Source organism: Ammospiza caudacuta, chromosome 8, assembly GCF_027887145.1.
Source record: "Ammospiza caudacuta isolate bAmmCau1 chromosome 8, bAmmCau1.pri, whole genome shotgun sequence".
In the NCBI taxonomy this organism is placed as follows: domain Eukaryota; kingdom Metazoa; phylum Chordata; class Aves; order Passeriformes; family Passerellidae; genus Ammospiza; species Ammospiza caudacuta.
Window position 1 is genome coordinate 34,734,099 of NC_080600.1, and position 26,140 is coordinate 34,760,238.

Sequence of the window (26,140 nt, forward strand, 5' to 3'; positions counted from 1 at the left end):
GCCTGCAGCAAAATGCCAGGGGTACTGGCATGAACTAAAAGAGGGTCAGTTCAGACTAGCTGTAAAAAACAAATTTTCTACAGTAAGGGTGGTAAAACATGGGAATAGGCTGCGCCAAGAGATGGTGGATGCCCCATCTTTGGAAACATTCAAGGTCAGGATGGGCCTTGATGGAGCAATCTGATCTGGGTGAAGAAGTGCCTGCTCATTGCAGGGTTGGGTCTGGATGGCCTTTAAAGGTCCCTTCCAACCGAAACTGTTCTGTGGTTCTGTGGCTCTGCAGGTAAAACAGGTCCCTCCATGTGGCAGCAACATTAACAGCACAGCCAGCCTGCTCTGCAGCCTCTGCCAGGACCCTCTTCTGGAGTTCTGGCCTCTCCATACTCAGGCTGGGGGATAATTTTGTCTGTAAAGCCCAGAGAGCAGAAAGGGAATGACCACAGCCTTGGATAGATGGACTCATGTGATGCTACTGTGTCCTGTGGAATCCCCCCTCTTAAAACAAGCACCAATTCCAGCAGGAACGCCTCCAAAGTGCGAAGAATCTTCCTTCCTGCCTCAACATTGGTGCACAATTAAAAGAAATAATTTCAAAGGCAATTTAAATGGTGATAAAAGCAGGCAGGAAAACCTACTGAGGGCTTTTTTTTTTTTTTTTTTTTAATAAGCAGCAGTGTAAAGTTCTCCTGGAAAGCAGCATTTCCTTGGCAAGAGCATGACTTGGTGAGGCAGGGCCTGTTACCCCTGTCTTGCAGGTGGGTAGGTCTCACATCTCTTGGCCTCATTTGCCCAGTAATAAAAATACAAAATTTAGATACTTCTTTTCTATTTATATAGAAAAAGAGCACAAGGAGGGGAAAAAAAAGCAATAAACCCCCCACTGAAATCAACAGATGTGAATGACAAAATGTTCCCCCTCCCAAGCCTTGGAGAACTCTGCATTCCCTCTGGGGCTGCAGCAGCACAAGCACCCAGCACCAGCACAGATCCCACCCAGCAGGGGAAGCACTGAGTACATTCTCACTAACAAACATCTCCAGCCCACCCAGAGTGTGTGGTGGTAATGGGTGACAATTTGAATGAGAGCCACACTTTAATTTTCCAGGTGGCTGAGTAATAAAAGGCTGATGGGAATATGAAATGGATTGGTCACACTCAGGGCAGTCTCCAGAGCAAATGTTCCCCAATCAATGACTTACGAGGTGCCAATAGCAGCCAGAGACCCCAGAGGGATGTTGGAAGAAGGCTTCTGGAGATCTCCACTCATATTGAACCCGGCCATCACACCTGCATTTTGCAGACACAAGTGCAATTTAGAGTCAATCCAAGTTATAGTACATATAATACACATTGCAATATGTAATATAATTTAATCAATCAGTTCATTGCTTGTTTCACAACAGTAACTACATCACTTAATTGCACTGCCACACAGACAAATATTGGCTCCTATCAATTGCTTGGTAAAAAAATGTTCACATCTTTAACAGAAGCAAGTCACCACTAACATGTCAATGAAGCCTCTGTCTGGTTTGAACAATGCTGAGGGGGAAGCAGTATGTGAACAAAACCCATCTTATCTTCATACAAACCCAACAGGAGACAATGCTGCCCAGCTGTTGAGAAGAGAAATGCCACTGTTCATCAGGGCAGCAGTGGTACAAGCCCAGCCCAGATCCATTACAGGTCCCTGCATTCACAGGGGACAGCCACTGCTGCAAAACAGAATGTGCTGTCCACATTAAAGGATGATCACATTAGCAGGGGGAATGACAGGGCTCCCGGCACGTAGGTGGCACCTTCCAGCCAAGGGATCTGCTTTGGAAGGAGGCATTATCTCTGCCTTGCAGATAGGAAAACAGAAACACTGAGAGGGCGAGTGATTGTCCCAGTGTCACGTAGAAAACACATGCTAGGACTAAGAATAAAATACTGAACTGTTATTTTAGGCCAGAGTACAGGGTATTATACAAGCAGGGACAGTCCTTACCCTAAAAAATTACCATCTAAAGAGCAGGAGAGGGAAATAGGATGAATCAGAGGATTGGAGTCTCTACATTAAGACTAGAAAGCCAAGGTACAGATTGGTTAAGGGGCTTTGCCCATAGGTGAAGGAGAAGTCATACCAGACTTGACAAGAAAACAGATATTTCCTTGTTATATTATGCCAGAAGTTTTCTTAGAAGACTTCAGCGATGTGCTGTAAATAAAAATATATAAATAAATATCTTTGATTTAGAATCCTGATGAGAATTTGGACAATCTGAAGGCAGGACCAAGGACTTTAGGGCGCTAACTTGTGCCCATCACTGTCCCCCCGGGGTGTCAGACCAATGTCTCCATAAGGACACGTGGGCCAGGAGGCAGCCAGCAGTGCTGCTGGCAGGGTCCCTGGGGCCAGGGTGAGATCACCACAGAACATGGCAAGGAGGATGCCAGCACCATGGCACTCACAGCAGCCCCTGCAGCAGAGACTGACCACACGCCACTCCGCCGTGGCTGCCAAGGCCAGCAGCCAACCCTCGTGCTCAGAGGGCACAAGAATGACAAAGTCAGTCCCTGCAGCTGCACATCTGAGTGACTACAGCTCCAAATCAGCAACAGCCCATTGCATTTTAAACTCAAACACTGATTGCTGCTTGGAAGGGTTTGTTCCCAAGATGAAGGATAGACAAGAGCCTGGGACCAATCTCAGGGTGAAGGGGACAAACCCCAATCAGCCCAGATGGATGGCCTGCCTATTCCCTACAACCTTGGCCTTTGATGGGCTCTCAGCAATGGCTGGGTTGCTAATCATGGAACACAAACTCTGCTCTGCTCTGTCCCAGGCACTGCTGTGCATCTGCACAGCACCATCTCCACATCTGCCCAAGGGAATTGTAACACCTCCCCTCCTCACTGCTCGGCCATGAGGACAGCATACAAACGAGCACAAGGCAGTCTCCTGCTGCCAAACACATCCAGGGATTTATTTATTTATTTATTTATTATTAATGCTTTTTCCTTGATCATCTCTTTTCCCCCCCCTTGATCAGTCCACTGACCAGCCATCTTTTCCTGTCATCTCCACCATGGAGCCAGAGCCCTGACAATCATTCCCTGGTCCCCACAGAATCCTGGCATTCCTCAGCTCCTGGAAGAGCTTTTCCTCCAAATTCAGACCAGATCTGAATCCTTGACACCATACTGAAAGCATTACAAATCAAGTTCTTAATTTTCTCCTGGAAGACTATTTTGTGGATATGCTTCTGAACAGCACAGCTAAAAGCCTGTCAGCTGCTCTGGTTTTCTCTAGATAAAGATTCTGTGCAATGTTCAAGCCCTGCTCCTTTCAAACAGTTACACAACAGGCTTAGCTAGAGGTAAGAAAAGTTAGGAAGGCAGAAGTCCATGGAAACGGTCACAAATATCCTAAATAAATTCTCTATGGAGCACTCTTTGATGACATGCTACTTTGCAATTCAGAGACAAAGCAGAAAACAGAATTCTCTGAATTTTTCTTCCAAAGGGAGCAAACTATTGTCAGAAGGACAGCTGTTAATCTCATGTGCTTCTTGGCCAAGTTTCTCAAACATCTGGCACCACCTTTAAATCTTCCAGCTTGAGTCACCTCTTCCTCATCCAAATTCCTGCCTCAGCAAAGCACTGGGGAAACACCAAAATGGCATTTTCTGGACTGAGCATAGAAAAGCTGAAGATGTGAGTCATCAGCACAGCAATGAGTGCACAGCCTGGGCTGCCTCCCTCCCACAGACCCACACATGTTCAGGAGCAGCCAGGAGATGACTTCCCAGGGCCCACATAAAGAGGATCCTGAGGCTGGTGCTTGACCTCCTGCCCAGCAGTGACCAGGGGTCACACCCAGGCCACTGCTCACCACTGGCTGCTCTCAGGGCTCCCAGGAGGTCACCAGAGATTCATGGGTTCCACAACCAAAGGTCAAGGCCACCACAGAGGGAAGCAACTCAGATATTCTCAGCCACTCTGGCCAAAGCCTGCTCCTCTGTGCTGCAATTATGACTGACACAACCAGTGCAAAGGTGTGGGCAATCTGGTAGTACACATGTATGGACATATGCCAGAGCCACCTCTCCACCACAAGCAGCCTTTTAAGTCCTTTGAATTAACAAGTTTTCCTGAACAAATCAGTCTTTCCTCTGAAAATGCTCTTTTTCAAGTTAAAAACATGTATGGCAGGCAGTGCAGACACAGAACTATCACAACACTCACTGCAGATTCCTTCTCCATGTCCTTCCTAGCACTCAAGGTAGGAAGAAATTGGGATGTTCCTTCCTTCAGACACAGGCCTATCCCTAGGGAAATGGCCAATCCCTTCTGAACTCAAGCAATCCTATCTGCAGATTCTCCATGGAGAAAATGATCCACCTCTCTGTTTCACTGAGATAGCAGGCTGGATTTTCCACACTGGCTATTATCTTAGAGAGCAGCAGATAGTGACAAAGCTTCTGGACAAAGAAGCATGAAAACACAGCCAACCCAGCCAGGAAATTATGGCTGAGACAGTCTGTAAATTGCTGCTATTCCCAGTGTAATCTGGTCCTGGGCATCATCCAGGGGGGGGATGTGGGGACCACCTACACTGTGTGTCAGGCACAGCCACCAGCCCCACCAGCCCTGGTTTATGGCTGCAGATATGATCACTCTGCAAACGCCCAGTGCACTTCTCAGTGAACATAATATAAAATATAAAAGGTGGGTTTTTTTCCCTTCACCCAGGAGGTGAAGAATGGAAAATCTTAGATAAGGCTTGTAGCTAATTTTTTTAAAGGGCCAACTTCTCCACTGATGTAAGCTGGCACCTTGCCCATAGACTTCAATGGAGTTGTGCCAGTTTACATCATCTGATAACTTAGCCCAAAACTTCTAAATCTATTTGCTGTCATTTTGCAAGTGCCAGATATGGTTTATTTCAGAACTGGTTTCTGTGCAGTGATATTTTCCACTAACGCTGCTTCAAATGACATCTTACTTTCTTCTATCACAAGACAACACACTTCTTTCATTAGACAGGAAACCTTGGGGATTTAGTAGAAAAACATTTTTTGCACAACAGAAACAGCATTTATCTTAATTTTAAAATGCACTGACGGCTGCATGGCTGCTGCTGGGAGCTGGCGGTGGGCCAGCTGCCCTGAGACTCCCTCCCTGTTGAAAAGCCCTGGCTGGGTGGGCATCCAAGTGTTCACATATCACAGCACAGCAGCAAAATGTGTGCACTGAGAAGGTATTTACAAACATGCTGGTTAATGCACAGCACCTCTATAGGGGCACGTTCACATCTTCCACAGTTATATTTCAGTCTTTTGACTGAAGCCAGCAAATCCCAGTCTTCGTGCCCATGCTCTCCCTTTTAAGCCAGCTCTAGATGTCTGTTTTGGATCTCTTGGCTACTTCCCTATGATTAAATGACAAACTTGGATGAATTAGGCCAGCTGCACTGAACATCCAGCTGAAATGGTTTAAGCAGCTATAGCACAGGTAGCAAAAAGACCAGCCTCTGCTTACCAATGCTCAACTATAAAACTGGGGTAACTTCACTTGCACTGCTGGAGTCATAACAATAAAACACAGAGGAAAAGAGAAAACAACCTGACCTGGATCAAAACACCCCAAGGAGGATGCTCCTAGGAGGCAGCATGATGCTACTGGTCTGCCAAAGGCTGGGATACCATCCTGTGCTCATCAGTTGAAGCACATCCCCAGCTGCTCCTCCTGCCTGTTTGGTCCAGCAAGGGTCTCCCCACAGGTCCTGCTCCCCCTTCCTGACGTGGCTGCCCCTTTTTGCTGTTACAGCTACCAGCCTGCATTTCACATTTCTGTTTCACTGCCATGTCTGGTGGAAATGGGCAACTTACAGCCACTTTGAGTACATCCCAGAGACCAAACTCAAACTGGCTGAATTCAGATAGCCATCTCAGAGACAGAGGAAGAAGCCTATCCTGAAGAGATCAAAATAGTTTCACTTCAAAGAGGAATATTTAATCTCAAAAGGCCCAAACAATTTGTTTCACAATTTCCGAAATATTCTTTTTAAAAAACTTTGTTATCAAAATAGCATCTTAAATTGTAAGCTAGCATATGCTACAAATTAAAAATAGTAAACACAACATTTTATAATTAAAGATAAACAGAACATTGCTGTGGATCAAAGAACTGCTTCAAACTGGCTCAATGTAACCCCTCAAAACTAAACAGCATATTGTTTTGCTGAAACTCTCCCCAAATTTCTGTTGTATCTTAAGGCAAAGGATTTTGCTTCCAGTGCTTTAACCAGGTCCCTGGGAGCAGTGCTAGCCTGTCCCTGCCATTCCTCAGTGCCACTTTTGCTCATCCTCTGCATTGCACTGCCTGCCCTGAAGCAGCAGCACTGGCAGCAGAGCAGTCTTGACTCCCACCCTAGAAATTTCTGATCAGACCATAACCTCTTCCATGCAGAGCACCAAACACAGCCCTGCGTTTCACAAGGCTCCTGAACTCCACAGTGCTCCAAACAACAGTGACAGGAGCGATAGTGGTGTTATATGGCACCACTGGCACTGCTACTCTGAAGGAATAATTTAAATCCTGTAAATAACCAAGCAATTAAAAAGAGCACATGAAAAAGCTGTGCTAACAACCAAAGTAATTACACATTATCCCAAACCGTATTTTCAGAGGATGTTTGACATTACTACTGGTATTACTATTGCTAACTAAACAGAGCAACAGGCTGCCAGGGCTTTAAACAAATTGTATCTATTAGCTTTGGCATTCTTCCTAGCAGCCAAGCATTAGCAGTGACAAAAAATCATTTAATATGGCTAATCATGGTAATTTTCTGCACAGTTTTACCGTAACTGTTCCTTCTTCTATAACCAAGGAACCAGAAAATAACCTGCTTTCCTGCACCAGTGACAGAGCTCATGAGAAAGTTTTTTTTTTGTCTTGGGTACTCACTTAGGCCAATCAAAAATTACAACAAAAAAGAAGGCAGAAGACATCCCCATGGTGCCAATAGGTCAGGAAGGTGAGTGTTCCAGGAGGAAGTCTAGAGAGGCAATAGCCAGCCTGTTAAGGTGGGAGAGAGGATCTCAAAGACAAATTTGAAGTCCTGCACCACGTGCACCTGACAAAGTGACTTCTGCTACCCAACCATTCCTCCAGTCCCATCTGTTTCACAAAACACTTTCATTTGTCTCCTTGTACCACAGCAATTCTGCAACTTCTGGTGAGTTGCTTAGAGCTGAACCTCTGAAAATTCATTCTGTAATCCAAGGATTCATCACTATGGAAACTGCTTATAATCAGTACTTTTTATAGCTTAAAACACCCAGCATCAACAAAAAGTATTGTAACTTCAGCTGATAGCTACTGCATTCCCACTGGGGATTGTCAGCTCTGGAAGGGGGACATGCATCTTCCTGGTAATTTAAGGGAATGAATGATATGAAGGTATCTAATTAAGCTCATTAATTTGAGCTCTGCTGACATACAAGGATGAACCTGTGACACCACACAGTGAGTGGTGGGTCCATCATGGGCAATGGCATCAGCCCAGCTCAGCCATTGCTAAGGTAAGCATGGAGAGAAAGTCCTCCTGTGCTCTTCCCACTCTCCCAGTGCTATAGTCACAAGGCTCATCTGATTTGATAAATCATGATCAGTTCCTTTAGATAGGCTTGATACCTTCTGCCCTGACAGCATTGGCCCAGATCAGTGCCTGAGCCTTGTCCTTGGCAGGGAAGAATTTGCAGGACCACATCAACCCACAGAGTTCACCAGCAGCTTCTAACCACAGAGACAGAAGAGCACACTTAGAAGAGCACATTCAAGTGAACAAGACAGGAGTGCAAAAAATTTGAGATGCTGGAGGGAAGCCTGAACATTTGAATTGACCACTTGGGTCTGCTACAGCCAAGTGCAGTTCTGCTCACAGCCAAGGAGCTCTCCTTGCTCCTGCTCATCTCCGAGATGTTCCTGTGCAGAAAAAAAGAGTGAATAAAACTGAACTGTACCTGTGGCAGCCGGGAAAAACACTCCAAAAACAGTGAAGAAGGACTCCCCCTGGCTGTAGTTTGGCAGGGTGTTGTTGAACATCAGCTCTGGGGAGTAGCCAACGAAGCCGTGCTCTGTGGGGACATGGAGGGTGAGAGGAGAGCCCCAAGAACCACCAGGGCTGCAGGAGCCCCCCAGATGCTCCCAGCACCGCCCACTATAAACACATGCACCTGCAGGAGCCCCCCAGATGCTCCCAGCACCACCCACTATAAACACATGCACCTGCAGGATCCCCCCAGATGCTCCCAGCACCACCCCCTCTATACCCATGCACCTGCAGGGCTGCCTGCAAGCACCACCTGAAAGGATGAACATCAACTTCTGTGGTGGGGGAGAAGGCAGAAACCAGGGCTGCCATTCCTGCCCCATCTTTCTAGGGTCACACAAACAAGTTTTGCTTTCCAAACAAGTTTTACAGAGGACAGGGGAGGGGGGAAAGCGATGGGTGGGGTACCAATGTCATGCACCTGGCTTGCTGGGTATGTAATGGAGGATCCTACTCCCTCACTGCACAAATCAAGGATGGCTCAAATCCTTCCACAGACCTCAGTTTGTTAGAAAGGGTTGAGCCTGACTGCTGGCATGCAAAGCATTAATTAGAAAAGGTTTCAGATGCTTATGGACAGAAAAGATAATTCACAAAAGCAGGTTAATGAATTAATGTGTGTGACTATTATAATTTCATTTTTAACAGGCAACACTGCTTTTTGATGGAGTATCTCAATCTGTAGAAACTTCTCCTCCCTGTCAGAAATCCAAGTGCTTATGCCAGCTGTGGGTGGAAGGTGAGCAAAGTCAGTTCCTTTTTTTCTCCTACCACTACAATCTATTTCCACAAGACATGTGACTCCAATAACTTGAATTTTCTCATTAGCAGGCAGGATGTTGTTTATGGCCGCACAGGGTGATGGCCAGAAATTAAAAAAAGGCTCCATCAAAGCTGTCCCATGCCTCAAAGACAACATTAATGATGTTTGGACAATAGATTAAACCAGAACATTAAATCAGACCTCTGAGCACAAGACATATCCATTTAAAGTCTCGGAATATGACTAACCACAGAGCTTTGAAGTTTTCACAGAAAACCCTTCAGATAATCAAAAGTTTCCTACTACATCTGCATTCATTGTGTTGCCCAAACATGGATGGAAACACACTGATAGAAGAGGTCTCCTGCTGCTAGGCTTTGTAAAAGCACCAGCTCTCTTTGCTAGGAACAAGTCCCAGATGAGAATTACAGGGAACAAGCTCAGTGCAACACACTGACCTCTGGACCTCACAGATGTCTGCAGAAAGTGCAGTTTCTGGAGAAACAGAGGGGGAATTTGTATAGGCTGTATGTTCCTATAAGTCCAGACCTGTGTGGCTTCAACCAGAACTGATGCTCATGACAGCACAGCCCATGGCCAGCCTGCAGAGCTCCCACCAAACTGCTCAGGGGAAATGTTGGTCCTTGGCCAAGGGATTTCTGTGTGTGCTCCTCAGAGAAATGTTAATTTTTCATTTAAAAAGTGAACAAAATATTCATCTCACCCCACAAAGATCTGCAGACCTTCTCCAACCAGAGCTTTGAAGCAGCAGCATCAAATACATCTATGCCACTTGATAAAAGTTTGCGCAACTGTGAAGTGAACTCTAGCCTCTCATGATGGCTTACTCTCACATATTCCTATAATTCAGATTTTCCCTAATTACAAATTGTCCTTTTCATACCACTTGCCCAGTTTGTGGAGGCCATCTGAAATCCTGACCCTCTCTGCCAGGCTGCTGTGAGCTCTTCCCAGCTGGGGTTCATCTTCAGAGTGAATCTGCACTTTCCCTTTTCCATCCTCCAGGAAGTTAAGAAAAATGCCAAATAACATCAAACCAAAACCAGACTGTTGCAGAACCTCATCAGGCTCAGCATCCTGCTTTGTGAGCAAACCATCTCCAACTGGGGTCTTGCAATGGTGTTTTGGGCTATAAAACTCAAATGAGGCACTTTGGATGCCTTCTGTTTCCTTCCTCATACACAAGGCCAAGTGTACAGATGAGTGAACAACCAGGCTACATTTTCTGTGGTACCGTTTTGGCCATATTATGGCCACACACTGACCATGAGACCCTGAATCCAATGTCTGACCTGCACCTGTGTGCATCTGACCCCTACCAAACTTAAGAAATTAAATGATCTCCTAGTGCTCCATTAATGTGCATGTTGTTCCCTTTCCTACTTTATTCCCCTAGGTGGAAATCCTCAGTGGAAGAGACAAAAGCCCAAAGCCATGGCAGATGTCACTGGCACCACAGAAAACAACAGCCATGGATTTGTTGAAAGAGCCACAGGATGTACCTACAACGCTCTCCCACTTCTGCTTCCTCTCCCCACAGCCCTGGCAGGTGAGAGGCCATTCCACATTTCCCCTGTATACAGAAACCAGGAACTTTCTTGACTAATTAAAGAGAAGTTAATCCAAATGTGAGTTGTCATTGCACCCTCTTTCTCACTCAATCACCCTCCTGTGAAGCAAACCTCACATCCCTTTTGATCAGACCAGGATCTGCAGTCACCACCAATTTAGGGGCACATGAGCACAGGGCTGAGGACAACATGCTGGGAGCATCTCCTGCTTGCCCACGTGCCTGTGACCAGTGCAAGGCATCTGTGACCTTTCAGCTTATTAATATTAATGCCACTAATTGCAGCTGACAGGGCAATTGGGCTGAAAATCATCCAAAACAAAACAGGAACCAGCAACTGAGACGGATCGGTGAAACCAGCAGAGGCCTCGGTCAGTTGTTTGCAGAGTCAATTATCCACATCCCATGGAAAGTGCACTTCAAAAGGACGAGCTTCGGAAGGAGGAGGGAAGGAAATGTGATAGGGTCTATATTTGGCACTCTGATCTTCAAACGAGGCAAGATCATTTTATACATTTTTTCTATAAGGAGATCTTTTTCTCCTTTCTCTTCTTCAAACCAGATTGCTCCCTCCTTGTTCATTACAAAATATTTGTCTGAAAAATTTTGTTCTCAATCAGTTTATGCAACCCCCACAGCCTCTAAATCCTGCCTTTAATGATCCTGCTCTCAGCTGGCTTGCAGAGGGCTGGAGTGGAAGTGCTATAAACAATCTTCCCTGTGTCATGCTAGAAGAAAAGAATCCGGTTCCTTCTCTGCGCCGTGTCAGCCTTATGGGAAATGCACAATAAAGAGCAGTAACAATTTATTTTCATCATTAGATACTCCATAAGTAGAAAGCAAATAATGCATTTCTCAAGTGGTTGAGCTGATCTAAATAAACAATAGGGGAAAAATTACTCAGAGCAACATCTGAGCTATTCCTGTGAATCTTCACAAATCAAGTCCTTCCAGTTGCTCTTACCAAAAGAATGTAATAAACAGTAAAAACCGCCTAACAAGTTTGAAATGGAAGAGCTTTCAGGATGAGCATCCTCCATTCACCTGTGCAGGGGGACCACAGGAGGCTGTACACCAGCCCAATGTAGCCAGAGGAGGAAGATGCTCACAACTCTGAGGTCTTTCTATCCATCACAGATGCCTGGGATGAGGCACCAGCTTTCCTCTGGTTGCCATTGCGGCATCTCCTCTTTTCCCTGGTGGGTTTGGGCTTTTCTTGTACTTTCCCCCACCTCTCACCCTGTGGAACAACATGAAAGCACGAGGTTTTTGGCACTCAGGACTCCCCTTAGGAGGGCAGCCCCTCCATGAAGCCCAGGGCTCCAGAATGGGAACTCAGAGAGGTTGGAGAAGGGGCTCAAGGAGAAGCTGTGGTTACACAGGGTCAGGCCATTATGCAACAGCACAGAGCACGGCAGCCCTGCCAAGCTCCAGGCAACCTGGAGCTCATTACAGATTAGTTAAGTCTTGGCCAAATTCAATAAGCCTGTTCACAAGCTTAAGGTTAAGTAAAGCCTGGCACCGAGGCAGGGGCTAAATAGTGCAAAAATGGAAAACCACCTTAAGAAAGAGCTCCCTGAAGACAGTCACATATTGCACTCTGCTTGTGATTAGAGATTCTAATTACAAAGGTGAATGGTGAAGGCTTGAAATGGTGAGATTTTTTTTTTCCAAAATAAGTGAGCCCACACATTCCCTCCTGGAAGGTACTTGCTGAGATTTGCTTTCAGGGGAACAGCTGGAAGTGTTTGTCTTGCAGCACATTTCCCAGGTCTGACCTCAGCATTTTCAGGATCCTGTGTGATGTGTAAGACGTGGAGTGCCAATGAATAATTATATATCCTTGGCATAATTATCTCTGATCTCTATCTTTTTCCTATTTCTCCTTCCACCACTAAACCCTTCTGGCATGAGTTCTGAACTCCAGCTGTTTGCCTTGGATGCCAGTCCAAGCACACACCCAGAACGAGGTCCTGGTGTGGGTGCTGCAGATGTCCAGGCACACCATGAGGAGAAACCAGGAATGGTGCTCACAGCCTGGCCCCACCGTGCCATCCTCATCTGAACACTCAGTAAGATAAATTCCATTCCTCACCAGCCACTTGCTTACATTTCCCTCCTCCAAACTCTTAGCCCAGGGCAAGGTACAAGCCCAGAACTTCTGAGCTCCTGACTCCCCCACGGGCAAGTAAAGCCCTGTCAGGCTGGTAACTCTCAGAGGTTGTGGTCTATCAGGTGACTGTTGGGTTTCCTAAACCAAATTCATTCCTACATAGCAATTAATTAATTTGGTTGGGTGTCCTAAACCAAATTAATTCCTACACAGGCTGGAGTGCTCTACAGCAGGGAAGGAGTGAAATTCTCCCCCCCAAAAGCCCCTGAAATACAAATTCTTCTCCTGCCTGCAGAATAAGCTCTGCCATAGTGTGGTGGTGACCAAACTCCCCCAAACACACATACAGCCCACAGCTTATCACACGAGAGCAGCATATTCACTTGTTAAAGGAAGGTTAGGCATGTTTGGCTTAAATGAAGTAAAATTTGGATGCCAAAGCACCACCAGGAATAGGTTTTTCAGCATCTCAGTGAGCAATTGCATATACACAGGGTTAACCATTCACATAGGAGCTGTGGATGTGCAGAGATGGGTGCAAAGCCATGAATGGTGCCCAATCCCCAAGGACTTTGTCTTTCTGTTCCCTCCACTCCCCCCATGCAAACACTGAAATTACTTAACAAACAGCACAGGATCATGTGATACAACAGCTCTGAAAGATGCTGTGCACCAGCACAGCCATGTTCTGGGTGGCTCTGGATTTCCTCAGTGAAGTGCTGGAAGTGCCAGAAAATGACACGGGTCCAGCTGACCACAGCCTCAGCCCTGCAGTGCCACACAGGCCAATGGGCACTGGAAATGGTGGATTGGCATAATCAAAGAGGCATGAAGAGGGCACCATGGTCACAAATAACACTTGAATCACCTTTCCCAACAGAGTGACTAATAAATCAATAAAAGCAGTGCAATCACAAGCCTCCACATCCCTCCATGCACACACACCTGGCTTCCTGTGTTTGGGCTCATTTAACAGCAGCATTAACAATCCCATTCCCAAGCTCTTCCAAGGCTGGCCTGTTCCTGCACCCAAGCCTCCACAACTACCCAGCTCCAGCTCCCAAGGTCCTCACAATATTTTTTCCCAGGCAAGTCCAACACTACCAGTGCTGATCCCAGGCACTGCCCTACAGCTGCCAGCCTGGAACAGGTCAGGTGCAGGCAGAAATGTATGAGAAAAATGTGGAAAGGTTGGGAAGGAAAACAGGCAGAGGGCAGTAATGCTGCAGGGGGAGAGAGGACAGTGTGGTGGTTTTCTCATGCTGCCAGTCCACTGCTCAGTTTGCTGTGGGCTGACACTCAACCTGCAGGATACACAAAGAGATTTTCACCAGAAAGTCCCAGTTCTCCAAGAGAATGGTGAGGGAACTGATGAGTCATGGAAGCAGAGGGAGTTGGGCAGCACAGCCGTGCTGACAAGAGCAGAGAATAAACATGACCTTTGCTGAACTTGTACAGGAATACAAAAATGTTCTAACACCTTCCAGGACATCTCCTGCTTCACCTGTGGATAGACAGGTTTTGACTGGAAGACTGGGAAGAAGCAGAAGGGAAAGAGAAGAGCTGCAGGGGAGCAGAGCATGAGGGGATGGGGCAAACTGATGAGATTGATGCCCCTGCCTCCTGTCAGCTACTGCTGGACTCACCACCCAGGGGACCACAAGCACCAAAGCCAGGCTGCCCTTTTCTGCAGCTCCAGTGCAAGCCCTGTGCCATGTGAGTCAGCATGCAGCACTGCACGTGTCCTGCAGCCAGGAGCACACCAGCTCCAGGCTGGACTCGTGGGCAGCAGCACAGCTCCATAGCTGGAGATGGGGCGTGTGCAGCCTAGCCCAGACAGAGAACAGCAAACACAGGATCATTCCCTCTCCATATGTCAAAATGATGTCATGACTCTGCTTCATCTCAGTCCTCAGGACCACTTCCTGCCTGCAGGCAGCTCCCACAGTCTCAGTATTTCTGCTTTAAGGATCTTAAACTGGGCAAGGGAAAAAATTAGAGAGGAATTTTTCTATTGGACGCATGCAGGTCAACGATTACGCAGTGATTAAAATGAAGATATTACACAATTAACATATAGCATGTGGCCACACTGACAGTGCAGAAAGGCTGCAGAGCATCTGCCTGAGCTGCCAGGGCACTGAGAGATGCAGGATGTGGGAGCTCCTCAGCTCCTGCCCTACCCCACCCCAGCCCATGTTGCTGTTGGCAGCCCTTAGCAGAAAGTATTGGGAGAGGAGGTAAGAATGCAAAGGGACTCAATTCCCTCTGTAATTTCATCCCTAAATGCCAGTTAAACACATTAATGATCAAAAGGGCTCAGAGTGACCACAGACCCCAAGCCACAGGGAGCAGAAGCAAAAGCAGCACCTCTGCCACTGCTGTGACCCCAGAATGTGTCAGCAAATTGGCACAGCCAGCATTGCCCCACTCCTCACAGCAAGCCAAAAGGCCAAACCAAAGCTGAGCAGCAAGAGGCAGCCCAAGGTGGGGAGAGAAGCTCATTGCTAATTTTCCATTTGTGAACAAATAAGCTCCTGTTTTATCATCAGCACTGGGGAGATTGTTTCATGAATCAGGACAAACACCACACTTACGTTTCAAATTCGTCAGAGCTGCACGTAGCAAAAATAGACAGGTTTTAGTGGGAAAAAAGTTTGGCAAGAGGGTAGTGAGGAGGAAAGATTAGAGCAAATTTAAAGAAAGCAGGGAAGGAGTTCCCTTGCCCAATACTTTCTCTGCACCCACAATAAAGCCAGCAAACCTAAAAAGAGAGAGTATGCACAGTCTGTAATTGCAGGAGCGAAAGCCACAGTTAAAACAATCTAAAAAGGCCAAGCCCTGAGAAAGGCAACTGGAATCCCTTATCTTTTGATGGAAAAGAATGTGCTCCCTGAGATTAATGACGTGTTTACCCGAAAGGAAATCACCGCCCTTCTGAAGCAGCGAGTGTTTGTTCCTCCCCAGTCCCTGTGTTCTGCTCCGGAGCTGATCTCCCAAACCTCCTGTTTAAAGTCAGCACACAATGCAGCTTCCTGCTGCTGGGGGCTCCGGGGATCCCACCATTAACCCTGTCCCAAAACCACCGTCCGTGCACCTGAGCATCCCCACCCACAGCGGCAGGGACAAACCGGGATGTTTAAATGGCATTTAGGGCAGGAGCAGCACCGGGACGGGCGTCCCAATGCAGGGCATGAATCACCCCGGGCATACACAGGGCTCAGCCGAGCTGACAAATGGGCAAACTGGGGATGCTGACAGCGCTGCCGAGGGAAAGCTCTCTGGGCCATCTCTTCTCAAACTGATCAGGGGTTTGGCAGCTGTCCTGCAGGCCAGCCTGCTGCAGGATGCCTTGGGAAGAGGCTTGGCATCAGCAGTGCAATGCTCTGCTGTGTTAGAGGAGACCTGGGGGGACATGGGGTCCCTGCTCTGAATACCCTCATGTAAGCAAGAAAAACTGCAGCAGAATGGCCAGGGATGATCTGTTTGGGGAAACCCGGAGAAAAAAGCGTCATCGTCCCTTTGCATATTTATCCTCTTTGGTAACTGCACCCCCATCTCCCCACGGAGCATCCCAGCCAAGAGACCAGAGCACCTCCTCTCCCCGAAGGCAATGGACCTGCAGCTCTGGGTGCTAGCCAGCAGCTAAAAATAGCATAAAAGGCAGAATAAACAAAGGGAGCCGCTTAAATCTGTCTCCGATGTTTGTCTTTAGCTAATGGAGCAGTTTCCATGTGCAGGATGCTGTCACCTCTCTCAGATCAGGAGGCAGCCCATGCTGCCCCCAGGCACACCACATCTCCTGCAGGACTGACGGGGTGGGAGGAAATGCTAATTTCTGCCCAACTCCCCTGTGCCTGCTTTATCTCTGCCTCAGCTTCTGGGGAAAGTGGAAAACCACTAATGTACACAAGAGCACACTGGGAGCCTGCAGAGACAGCTCCTCATCACAAAGGCACTGCTTAAATAAAGGAAAACTTAGGAATGTGCCTGTGGCAGTGGCTAGCAGAGCTCTTTGGCTCTTACTCAGTCTCTACAGGTTGGTGGGATGTAATAATTTTTTCCAAAAAAAGCCACAAAATTAAAATTTTCTGCATTTCTGTTAGAAACTCTGAAATACTGGTTAGGAAAAAAAAAAAAGTAAAGGATTTTAACACAGGTGTTTCAACTTTTTAAATTCTTCTTATGTTATGCATTATTTAATGCTAAGCACTAGACTTGCTGTAATATATAAATCCTTCCATTACTATTTGATTTCTTTGATGTGGTATTTTCAGCCTGGTTTGTTCAATGGTATTCAAACCAGCTGGTGAAAATTATTTTATTCATTGCAAAGAGGACAAGAAGTGCAGTGTCCCTTGCCCCATCCTTCTTCCAGGAAAGCAGTTTTCATCAATGGGGTGCCATAATCAATTACAGAATGGTATTTCTTGGAAGTCGTGCCCAGAGAGCCCAGCTGTGGGAGAACTGCAGAACTTCTCCAGTGAAAAGCCCTGGGCTCCAGAGATCAGAATTTGGGCTGAGTCAAGGCACAACAATTGGAGGAAAATGAGTGGCAGTGCAGTGGTGATGACACACATCCTTTGGAGTGGCTCCCCTCCATCTCAGGGCTGCTCCATGAATTGTTTGGGACAAAGCCCAACCCATGCTGATCAGATCCCCATCTTTCAAAGGAAAGATGATTCAACTTAATCCACCAGATCCTGCCACGAGCCCTCTGCCATCCTCATGACTACAGCATCCCCTGCTCCCAGCTTCCCATGATAAATTATGGATATATTATCCACATGACAGTGGTACTTCAAAAGAAAACTATTCCTTTTGTTGACTTTTTGATTTTGTGTCTAAAAGGATAGCTTATTTTCATTTTTGGAAGGTTTTCATTATCCTCTATACTCAACACACACACAGCTACAGCCTTAAGTCTGGCTTCAGAATGCAAATCAAACCAAACAGCATTGATTTTGGAAAGGTTGAGCAAGACGTTGTCACCTAAAAGAATTTTTCTGTTTACTTGTTTGAAACTATTAATTTAATTCTGTGTAAGTCATAGAATAGATTTTCCCTAAAAAATCAATTTTCAATGGACGCTTTTCCCCCTTTGAACCACTGAAAGAACCACTGAGCCACCATCGAGGTTAGTGAAGGCACAACCAGGATAAAATCCCTTACTTACAGACAAAAAAGGCCAAAAATTGTTAACACAAGCCAGGAGAGAGGATGAACAGCAGACAAGGAGCTATTTCCCACACAAAGTTTTCTCTTTAGCCTAGGAGAGGAATGCAAACTAGAAGTGAAGTGGCTGGAGGAAGAAACTAATATCTAGAAGTTATCTTAATAAATTAAATCCCTAAATAAGGAAAGCTGATTCAGGGCACAGATGAACTGTGACTGGAATTAAACACTGGGGGAATGAAAAAAAAGAAGAGGCAAAATATCCCCATCATTTGAAAACTATTATATGGTGGCACCAGAAAAAAGAGGGAAAAAAATCAATGCAATTAAATAAAGCTGTCCCATCCAAACACAGCAATGAGAAGAGAGGGAGAAATTGTGGGATGATATATATCCTCCTCAAACCAGTCTGTTTTATTGGTTCTGTAGTTGCTGCTGAAGGAGAGCTTGCACAGGAGGTTTTATGGGAGGGAGGGATGGAGGGGGAAAGCCCACATGAAGGCAGAATCTAACAAAGCCAGCCAGGGTATTTCAGGGTTTATTTACAAGTTCTAGGAAGATGAGCTTAGCATTGCTTCACAGGGAAACAGCAAAGCAATTAAAGGTTAAATCAATGTGTGCAAACCCTCCTGTGTGCATCAGGAACTCCATTACCTACTGAGCAAGCTTGAACCTGCAGCAACCTGAGCAAGCCCTCTGCTGGCTCCAGGAATGAACCTGGCCAGCCAGTACAGGACAGCACCATTCAGAGGCACATTTTAGGGCCTCATTTAGGGGAGGCCAGGGCTCTGCTCATCCCCAGCAGCTCATGGCACAGGGCTGCTCACTCCCATGGCTCAGCAGCCCTGAGAGGACTGAGCACCAGAGGCCTGCCAAGCAAGGCGGTTCAATGCAAAAGGAAGGGCACCAGATTGTGCCAAGTCCTCCAGAGACCCCAGACAGTGGGTTTAGGCTGCAGGAAGAAGGGATAAACCTGGCATAGCTGTGACCAGAGCAGGGTCCCCAAGGATGCAGGGAAGGATCCACCTGTATAAATTTTTATGAGCAGATTAGATGCACACGGCATCCATTCCCAGTGCAGCCCAGTGGGTGCAGGAGGGCAGGACCCACAGACCCTGATCCCTCCTCCCCTCTTTCCCACCTCCTGGGAGATGCTCAGGAATCCCACCTGGGCTGGGCAGTGCAGGGACACAGCGGTGCCAGCCCCATCCCAGGGTGCAGCAGCTGTGCTGACACCTGAGCATCTGTCAGATATCAATTCTGCTGCTCCCCAGCACAGCCCCACTGCTGGATGTCCTCCAGCAGGGAAACACCGTGAAAACCAACTACAAACAGGGCTGCATCTCGGGCTAGCTGCTTTGGGTTTTCTTCTTCTAAATAAACTGCTTTAAATACCTGCTTCAGAGAACCTGGACAGAGCAGTGTAGCTTTCCTCTCACTATCTAAATAAGGCCTCTAACAATGTTATCACTTTCCAAAACACATCTGTCCCGCAGCTCCTAGCCCAGACAATTGGCAGGTAACCAGTTAATAAATGTCTTCGCCAGACTGTTGAATAGGCTGGCCCTGACTCAAGAGTGATGTCAGGGCCATTCAATGCACTATAATTGGAAAAAGCTGGGAAAAGCAATCCCATGTTTTTTAATAAATAAGGAGTGTATTAGCAGCCTCCTGCCTTTATTCACCACGGTGTGTACCTTGTTCAGTAGCAAAGTGGGATTTTAATTTGTTTTTTGCTGCTGCTCGTACGGTGATTTCTACTTGGGATTTGGTGCCAGTTTCCAGATGTGTCTCAGGCCAGGAAGTCAGCAATCAGCCTGGATAAAGCCTCTGGGATTTGCTGCAGATCATCTTTTGACACACACATCCTTCCTGCACCCTCTCTTAAGATATTGGGGCACACCCCTTGTGCCCAAAAATAAAATAAAACAACCCAGAGCCAAGCAGAAGCCGCAGATTAGGATGCTTTGATCACTTTCATATTCAATCTCTGGGAATATTTTTAATTAATTCAGTCCATCGAAGCCCCAGAGGCAGCATTTGAGGCATCTTTACAACACCAGAGTGTCTATATACATAAATCACCTCAACAATTGCAGGTTCCCTGTCTGCTGGAGCAGCTCCAGGCAAAATTCATCTCCCACAAATCCTCGCCAGTGGTACCCACAGGACAGCATCAGCTCCCCAGCTCGGCCATAGAACACTGGAGGGGGATGAATCCTCCAGAGCACTTGTGAAGATGACAAATGAGTTTTCTGGGCACTGTGTGAGCAGCTTAGGGAAGCTGAAACCCAAGCGGGTGACATGAAGGATGTGGTTTGCATGGAAAATAATCCCAAGCAGAAGCACCCTGACAGCAACATGCCTTTCAAACCTCCCTGCATCTCTGAGAAAGGAGCTACCCAGATTTCCCAGCCTGAGGAGAGGGGTTTAGCCCCACAGAGCCAAGCTCCAGGCTCACCCCAGCCCCATGGTACCATCTCCTGCAGGACCGGGGAATCCCAGCCCAAGGGGACACAATTACCGAATTACTAACAAGATAATTTATTTCTCACCCCCACCAGGCATTTAAGAGGCTGTTGTTGGGCCTCTGGTGATTCCTTTCATCTCCCCATCAAAGCACAACCAAATTAACAGCAGCCCTGCTCCCAGAGCAGCTCTGCTCTCACAGGGCACCTGGGAGCCACTGCCAAAACAGGAAAGCAGGCGCCTCATTGAAAGGGAGTATTTGGGAGTCACCCTACACAAAAATTAGCAGAGATATGCTAGGAAAATAAAATAATGGGCATTAACAAATGGCTTATCTTCTTTTTTTTCCGTGACTCTAATGTTCAGGATGTGAAAAGGCCAAAAAAGTTTCACATACTGTTCTGAGAAACTGGTCAGGGAGAGGAGCATCCTCTCCTCTACTTTCACTGCTCCTCCCAAAATAACTCAGGTTGATGTAGAGGTCTGGACCTCCATCATTAAAATACAGACACACACAAGCCAAAACAACCCTGCATTGCTGCTATGTTGCAGCCAGTGCTGGGTCTGGGTGATGGGCTGAGAAGTGGAGCACTGGCTGATTTCAATTCACCTGTGTTAGGTTTGCTAAAAACACTCACCTGTGCTAGGGAGAAAGGGAATAGGGATGTGTCCTGTCTGGAGGAGGAGCACAGGGGCCTCTGTTCCTGGAGGAGGGATGACTGGAAGCTTGGTGGGCAGAGGCAGCTCAAGGACGCTGGTTCCCACACAGAACAAGAGCCCCTCTCCTCCCTACCCACCCCTGGCAGAGATCCCAGCCTGGGATGTGACCAAGCCCCAGGGGAAGTGCCAGCTGAAGCCAAGGGAGGGTTTAGGATTAACTCCAAAAAATCAGCCAGTCCCACCCCACCCTGCAGGCAGCCTGGGGGCCAGGGACAGGGACAGGGCACCTGGCAGCAAGCAGGCTGGCAGCCCAGAGGGGTCAGCAGAGTCTGCACAAGTGACCCCGAGCAGTCCCTGCCTGCTGCAGGCTCTCAGCTCCCCCAGCCCAGCCGGCTCTTGGAGCAGGAGCGAGCCAGAGCGAGAGAGAGAAAAAAAAAAGGAGCAAGAGCAGCAGGAAGCCCTGCTGAGAAGCCCCCTTTTGTGTAAACATGCTCCGTCCTCAGACTAAAAATAAAGGCAAACCACAGGAAGGGAGTGAGAGCTTGGACAATATCCGATTTGGTGTGTGCCTGGGTGTGAGCCACGGGAATGGGGAGAAGAGCAGGGGACTCCACCCAGCCCAGCCACACAAAGGCAGCCAGTTAAGGCCTTTAAGATGGACAGGCATTCCTGGAGATTATTTAAACTCAAGCAACTGCTGCTTGGCAGATGTGCAGTCCCTTCATGTGTGTATGCAGCACTTGGAGATGTTAAGTGAGGGAAAAGGCAGGATGGCTGCACAAGGCCCATTTTACAGGGTCAGAGACTGAGACCCAAGGCTGTGAACTGAAACCCCATAAACCTGCCATAAAACAAGGACATGACCCAGACAAGCTGTCAGCCACGATGCAGCTCACAGCTCCAGCTTCAAAAACCCCTTCTCCCTGCATGCTGCCTTTGCATCTCAGCCCTGCTGCAGGCACAGAACCAAACTGAAAGCAGCAGCACGCTCCTGAGGGCTGGTCAGTGGAGCTCACACCCCAAGGGGGTCTCAAATGCTTCCCCTGATGCTGGGCTTTGGTGCTCTGCCCCCTGCCACTGTCACCAGCTGCCTCTGGAAGCTGGAGCTGCAGCACCACCTGCGTGTCCCACCTGCAGGCTCCTCGCAGCAGGGATGCTTTGCTGGTGGGTGCAATCCCAAGGGACAGGCATCCATCCATCCATCCATCCATCCATCCATCCATCCATCCATCCATCCATCCATCCATCCATTCATGCTGCACAGAAAGCAGCACAGCGAGAGGAGGCTCCTCAGAGCCCAGCGCTCACGCTCGGTGCTGACACACCACTCAGAGGCTTTCTGGGGAAATGCAGCGCTCGGGAGGATCCCCCTGCCAGGCCGGAGGGAACAGCACTCCCAGGGTGTTTGGGAGCACCGATATCCTCAGCTGTCCCTGCCGGCTGTGCCCTGTCCCAGCCCAGGGCAGCTGCTCCGGGCTCCGGCACCATCAGCCCGATTGCTCCAGCACTGGGAGCCCTCCTGCTCTCCTTCAGTGAGCCTTGGCTGAGCTGCAGCCTCTGCCATGCTCAGCTGCCTCCTTTCCCTTCCTGTCGCTATTTTCTGTCAGAAGAAAATGACAGTGGAGGAAATCAAAGACACCTGTGGTGGCCTCTCCACTTGGGCATGTTTGCTGCTGACGTTTGTGTTCCTTTCATTCCTGCCTCCTGGTCCTGTGCCCACTTTCCTACTATCTGGTCTCACCTCAAGTATTCATCTTCTCTGCTATTAGAAAGGTCCACGAGGAGCACAACAAAAATTCAACACACTCCCCCCAGCCCTGTTTCCTCTAGAAAACAACTTCCTATGGAGCACAGCTGTTTGGAGCAGGTCACTTGCTTTCCCTGCAAAACAGCAACACAACTACCCCTGCTTCATTCTCATTTACAAGAATTGCTGAAACTCTCACAGGCTCTCATTTGGGGCATTTCCCACATGCTAAATATAACGTGTAAATGCCTTTCCATGAGGCTCTGTCTGGCAGGGGAGCAGCTGCTTCTGTCCCTGCACACAAAAGAAAGCAGCAGCACGAATGACACTTGTGCCATCGGTGCTAGGAATACCTGACCCCTCCTGCCACCCAGCCCAGCTGCTAATGAAAACCGAAGATCTTTCCTTAAACTCACTTTAGTGGGTCACTTGCCACCCCCAAGGCGCTGCTGGACACAGAGGAAGCCAAGAAAAAGGTGACACCTTCTGTTTACTCAGCTAATTGCACTTCATTATTGCCCTGAAACGTGTTAGCAAGCAGACAGGAGAAAGGGAGCAGGACTTGGTGCGAGCAGGGCTGCAGGAGGGAGCCCTGAACATCCCCTTGCCCGAGCTGGAGCTGTCACTGCAGGCTGGACTCAGTCTGGGAAAAGTTATGGGGAAATTCCTTCCCACTCAGGGGTCCTTGATTTCCTACCCATGGGTCCTGGAACTCCCACCCATGGGTCCTGGAAACCCCAGCACCACCTGCCCTCCCCCAGCTCCCTGCTGGAGCCCCAGCACAGCCCAGGCCAGCACACCCAGCACAGCCCTGGGCAGGTCCTGGAGCCCCAGCACACCCAGCAGAGTGCTCAGCACAAACAGGGTCTGAGGGACCTCAGAGGTGCCCACACAAGATCCCCAGAGCTCAAATTCACAATCCTCATTTTCACAGGCACAGTGCTGAGTCAGGCAGCAGAAGGCTACAAAGAACGCTGCAGACACAGATGCTCTCTGTTGTTACAAAACCTCCAAGTATCTTCCAAGGTCTGGAAGATACAGATATTTTGCTAAGTTTTAAAAAATCCTTACGTAAAGTTATCGTCTTCATACTTCTCAGCTTGGCAATCATATGCTGACATTTGTTAATCATCAGTGACAAGTTTTAAATAAACTATCCAGTGTCATGTCCTAAGCTTTTCTTTCAGAATCATTCCATTTATGTATGCTATGACTTAAGAATGGCTTAAACTCTATTTAATTGCTTTTTTCCTTAAGACCTTTTCTGAAGCCCTGGCCCCCTCTTTTTCTTTCCTGAAACTGCTTCAGAAGTATCAGAAAGTATATCAGAAACATAACAGGAGCACAAATTGAGAGCTCAATCCCTGGGGTTAAACACCTAAATTAATAAGGCATCTTCAGTGATGCTCTGGAAACGCTCCTTGCAAAATAATGGGTTGTCTCCAATAGATCAGTACCAAAGGACAGGGGACACATCTGGAAGCTCTGAACTCTACCACTGTCCAAGTGAGAGTCACTGCACAAACACAGCTAAGGAGAAAACCCCAGGGAATGAATGCCTGCTGACCCCCAAGCAATGAACCCCCAGCTTTACCTGGATCAAGGTGTGTAAAGGACCCAATGACAAAGTCCAGTGTGGAGACAGCCAGCAGGAAGAGCAGCAGGAGCTGCAGCCTGATGATCCACTTCACCCCAGCCAGGTTGATCCCCAGCAGGCCCAGTAGGACAGCCAGGGAGACGCCACGCACTGCCCAGATGTTGCTGAGGCTCAGCACCCCTGCAATGGACTCTGCAAAGCCAGTGATGTACATGGCACCTGCAACACACTGAGGGACACGGCTCTGTCAGTGCCCCACCGAGAAAAGGGATCCCATCCACAGCCCCATGCTGGGCTCTGTTCAGACAGACAGACAGACAGACATTGGCTGTCACAGTGCAATCTTTAATGTTACTGCCACCGCCAAGGCAGCAGAGCTGCTGCCCAGGCAGACAGGTGAGTCTGGGTTCTACTGTCACATCTACCCTCTATCAACACTCCAGGAGAAACCACACTGGCTTCTCTGAGAGAGAAAAGGATGAGCCAGCTTCTGTTTCTCCCCCTCTTCTGTTTCTCCCCTTCTTCTGTTTCTCTGGAGGAAAGGGTCCCAGCTCAACACCTGCCTGAAGTAGCAGGTTTTTTTCCCCTTCACTGCCTCCTGGGGTTATTTTAACTCAGTGTTTAGTTTGGATGCAAACCCTGATGTTTCACCAGCTCCCCATCTGGCTGCGGGAATGGAGCCTGCCCTCTGGGGGAGAGCACATTGTGTGAGCCACGTCCCAGGACATGTCCCTGTTTGCCTTGCAGCAGGACAGGCCACACACTCTGCCCTGGGGGCTGAGATCCTCAGGACGGGACATCTGCAGCACAGGCTCAAACACACTGCAGCACAACCCAAAACACCAGGAGAGTTCACTCCAGAAATTCCTGCTAGCTGACATTCCAGCAACAGCCCTTCCAGCGCCTGGCATCCCTGGAAAACCAGGGCAGGGCAGACAGCTGCAGTGATATGGCTGCTGGGACCTTGGGGGTGCAACCCCAGCACCCTGGGCACAGCTGAGGGATGTGGAAGGGACACAGGACAGCAAGAGAGAGCCCCCATTGACTGCAGATCCCCACCTGGGACTGACCCAGCACTGCCCACTGAGGGAGCAGCACAGCCTGGCTCATACCAGGAGCTGCAGGGTCGTGAGGTTTTCAGCAAGGCTGGTGGCAGGCAGATGTTCAGATGGGCACCTACAACTTGGAGATCCTGGGGGATTCCCTTGCATCACAGGCAGGCAGATCAGGGAGCTGCACTCTCAGAGTTTTCCTCTGCAGGACATGGCCAGGATTCCCACTGACCCCAGGGAGAGCAGGGAACAGGGCTGCCCCATCTCTGGCAGCAGCTGCCTCATGGCAGAGCTTACAGCACCCCTGAGCATCCTGAGCAGAGCATCAGGCTGCTCCTGGTGCAGGGCACGCTGGGCACAAAGCAGGGCTGAGAGAGGAAAGGCATCAGCAGCTTTGGGGAGCAGGCAAAGTGATTTTAGTGAGCTGCCAGCCCCTGTGCACAGGGGATGCCAAGGCAGGGCCAGGGCTGCTGCAGCTCAGCTTTTACGACCCTCAGGACAGACTGCAGCCTGACTGCTTTCCCAGATGGGGTCCTCTCAGAGAGCAGGAGTGGAAAATCTGACAGGGAGGATTCTCATGTGTGGCCCATTTCCATATCTTGGCTTGTGACTGGGTTCAGTTCGTGTTTTATGGACACTTGCTGTTAATCTGGAGTGAAAGGAGAAGAGGGGATTATTTTTGGTTTGGGGGCTGTTCAGGAGTTTTGGAGATTGCTGTAAGCCAGTCAGTTAAAAACAAATCTCCATAAAAATGCTTCTCTGCTCACCACATCACCACATTTTTTATACTGTTCATAACATCTTTATGGGGGGAGAGGGTTAAGTTACTGCAGGTTTAAGTGATTATTTTCCATTCTTTTTGTAGACTG

At 48.2% G+C, this 26,140-nt stretch overlaps 1 protein-coding gene across 1 annotated transcript in view; it reads right to left on the reverse strand.

Moving 5' to 3' along the window:
* Window positions 1-26,140, reverse strand: part of SLC12A8 (solute carrier family 12 member 8) — a 43,138-nt gene that overhangs the window by 16,248 nt on the left and 750 nt on the right. Inside the window, exons 2-4 of the mRNA XM_058809602.1 lie at window positions 24,217-24,448; window positions 8,016-8,129; window positions 1,200-1,287 (exon numbers count right to left, since the gene is read on the reverse strand). Coding sequence (XP_058665585.1) covers window positions 1,200-1,287; window positions 8,016-8,129; window positions 24,217-24,448 — 434 coding nt within the window. The remainder of the gene's footprint in view (window positions 1-1,199; window positions 1,288-8,015; window positions 8,130-24,216; window positions 24,449-26,140) is intronic.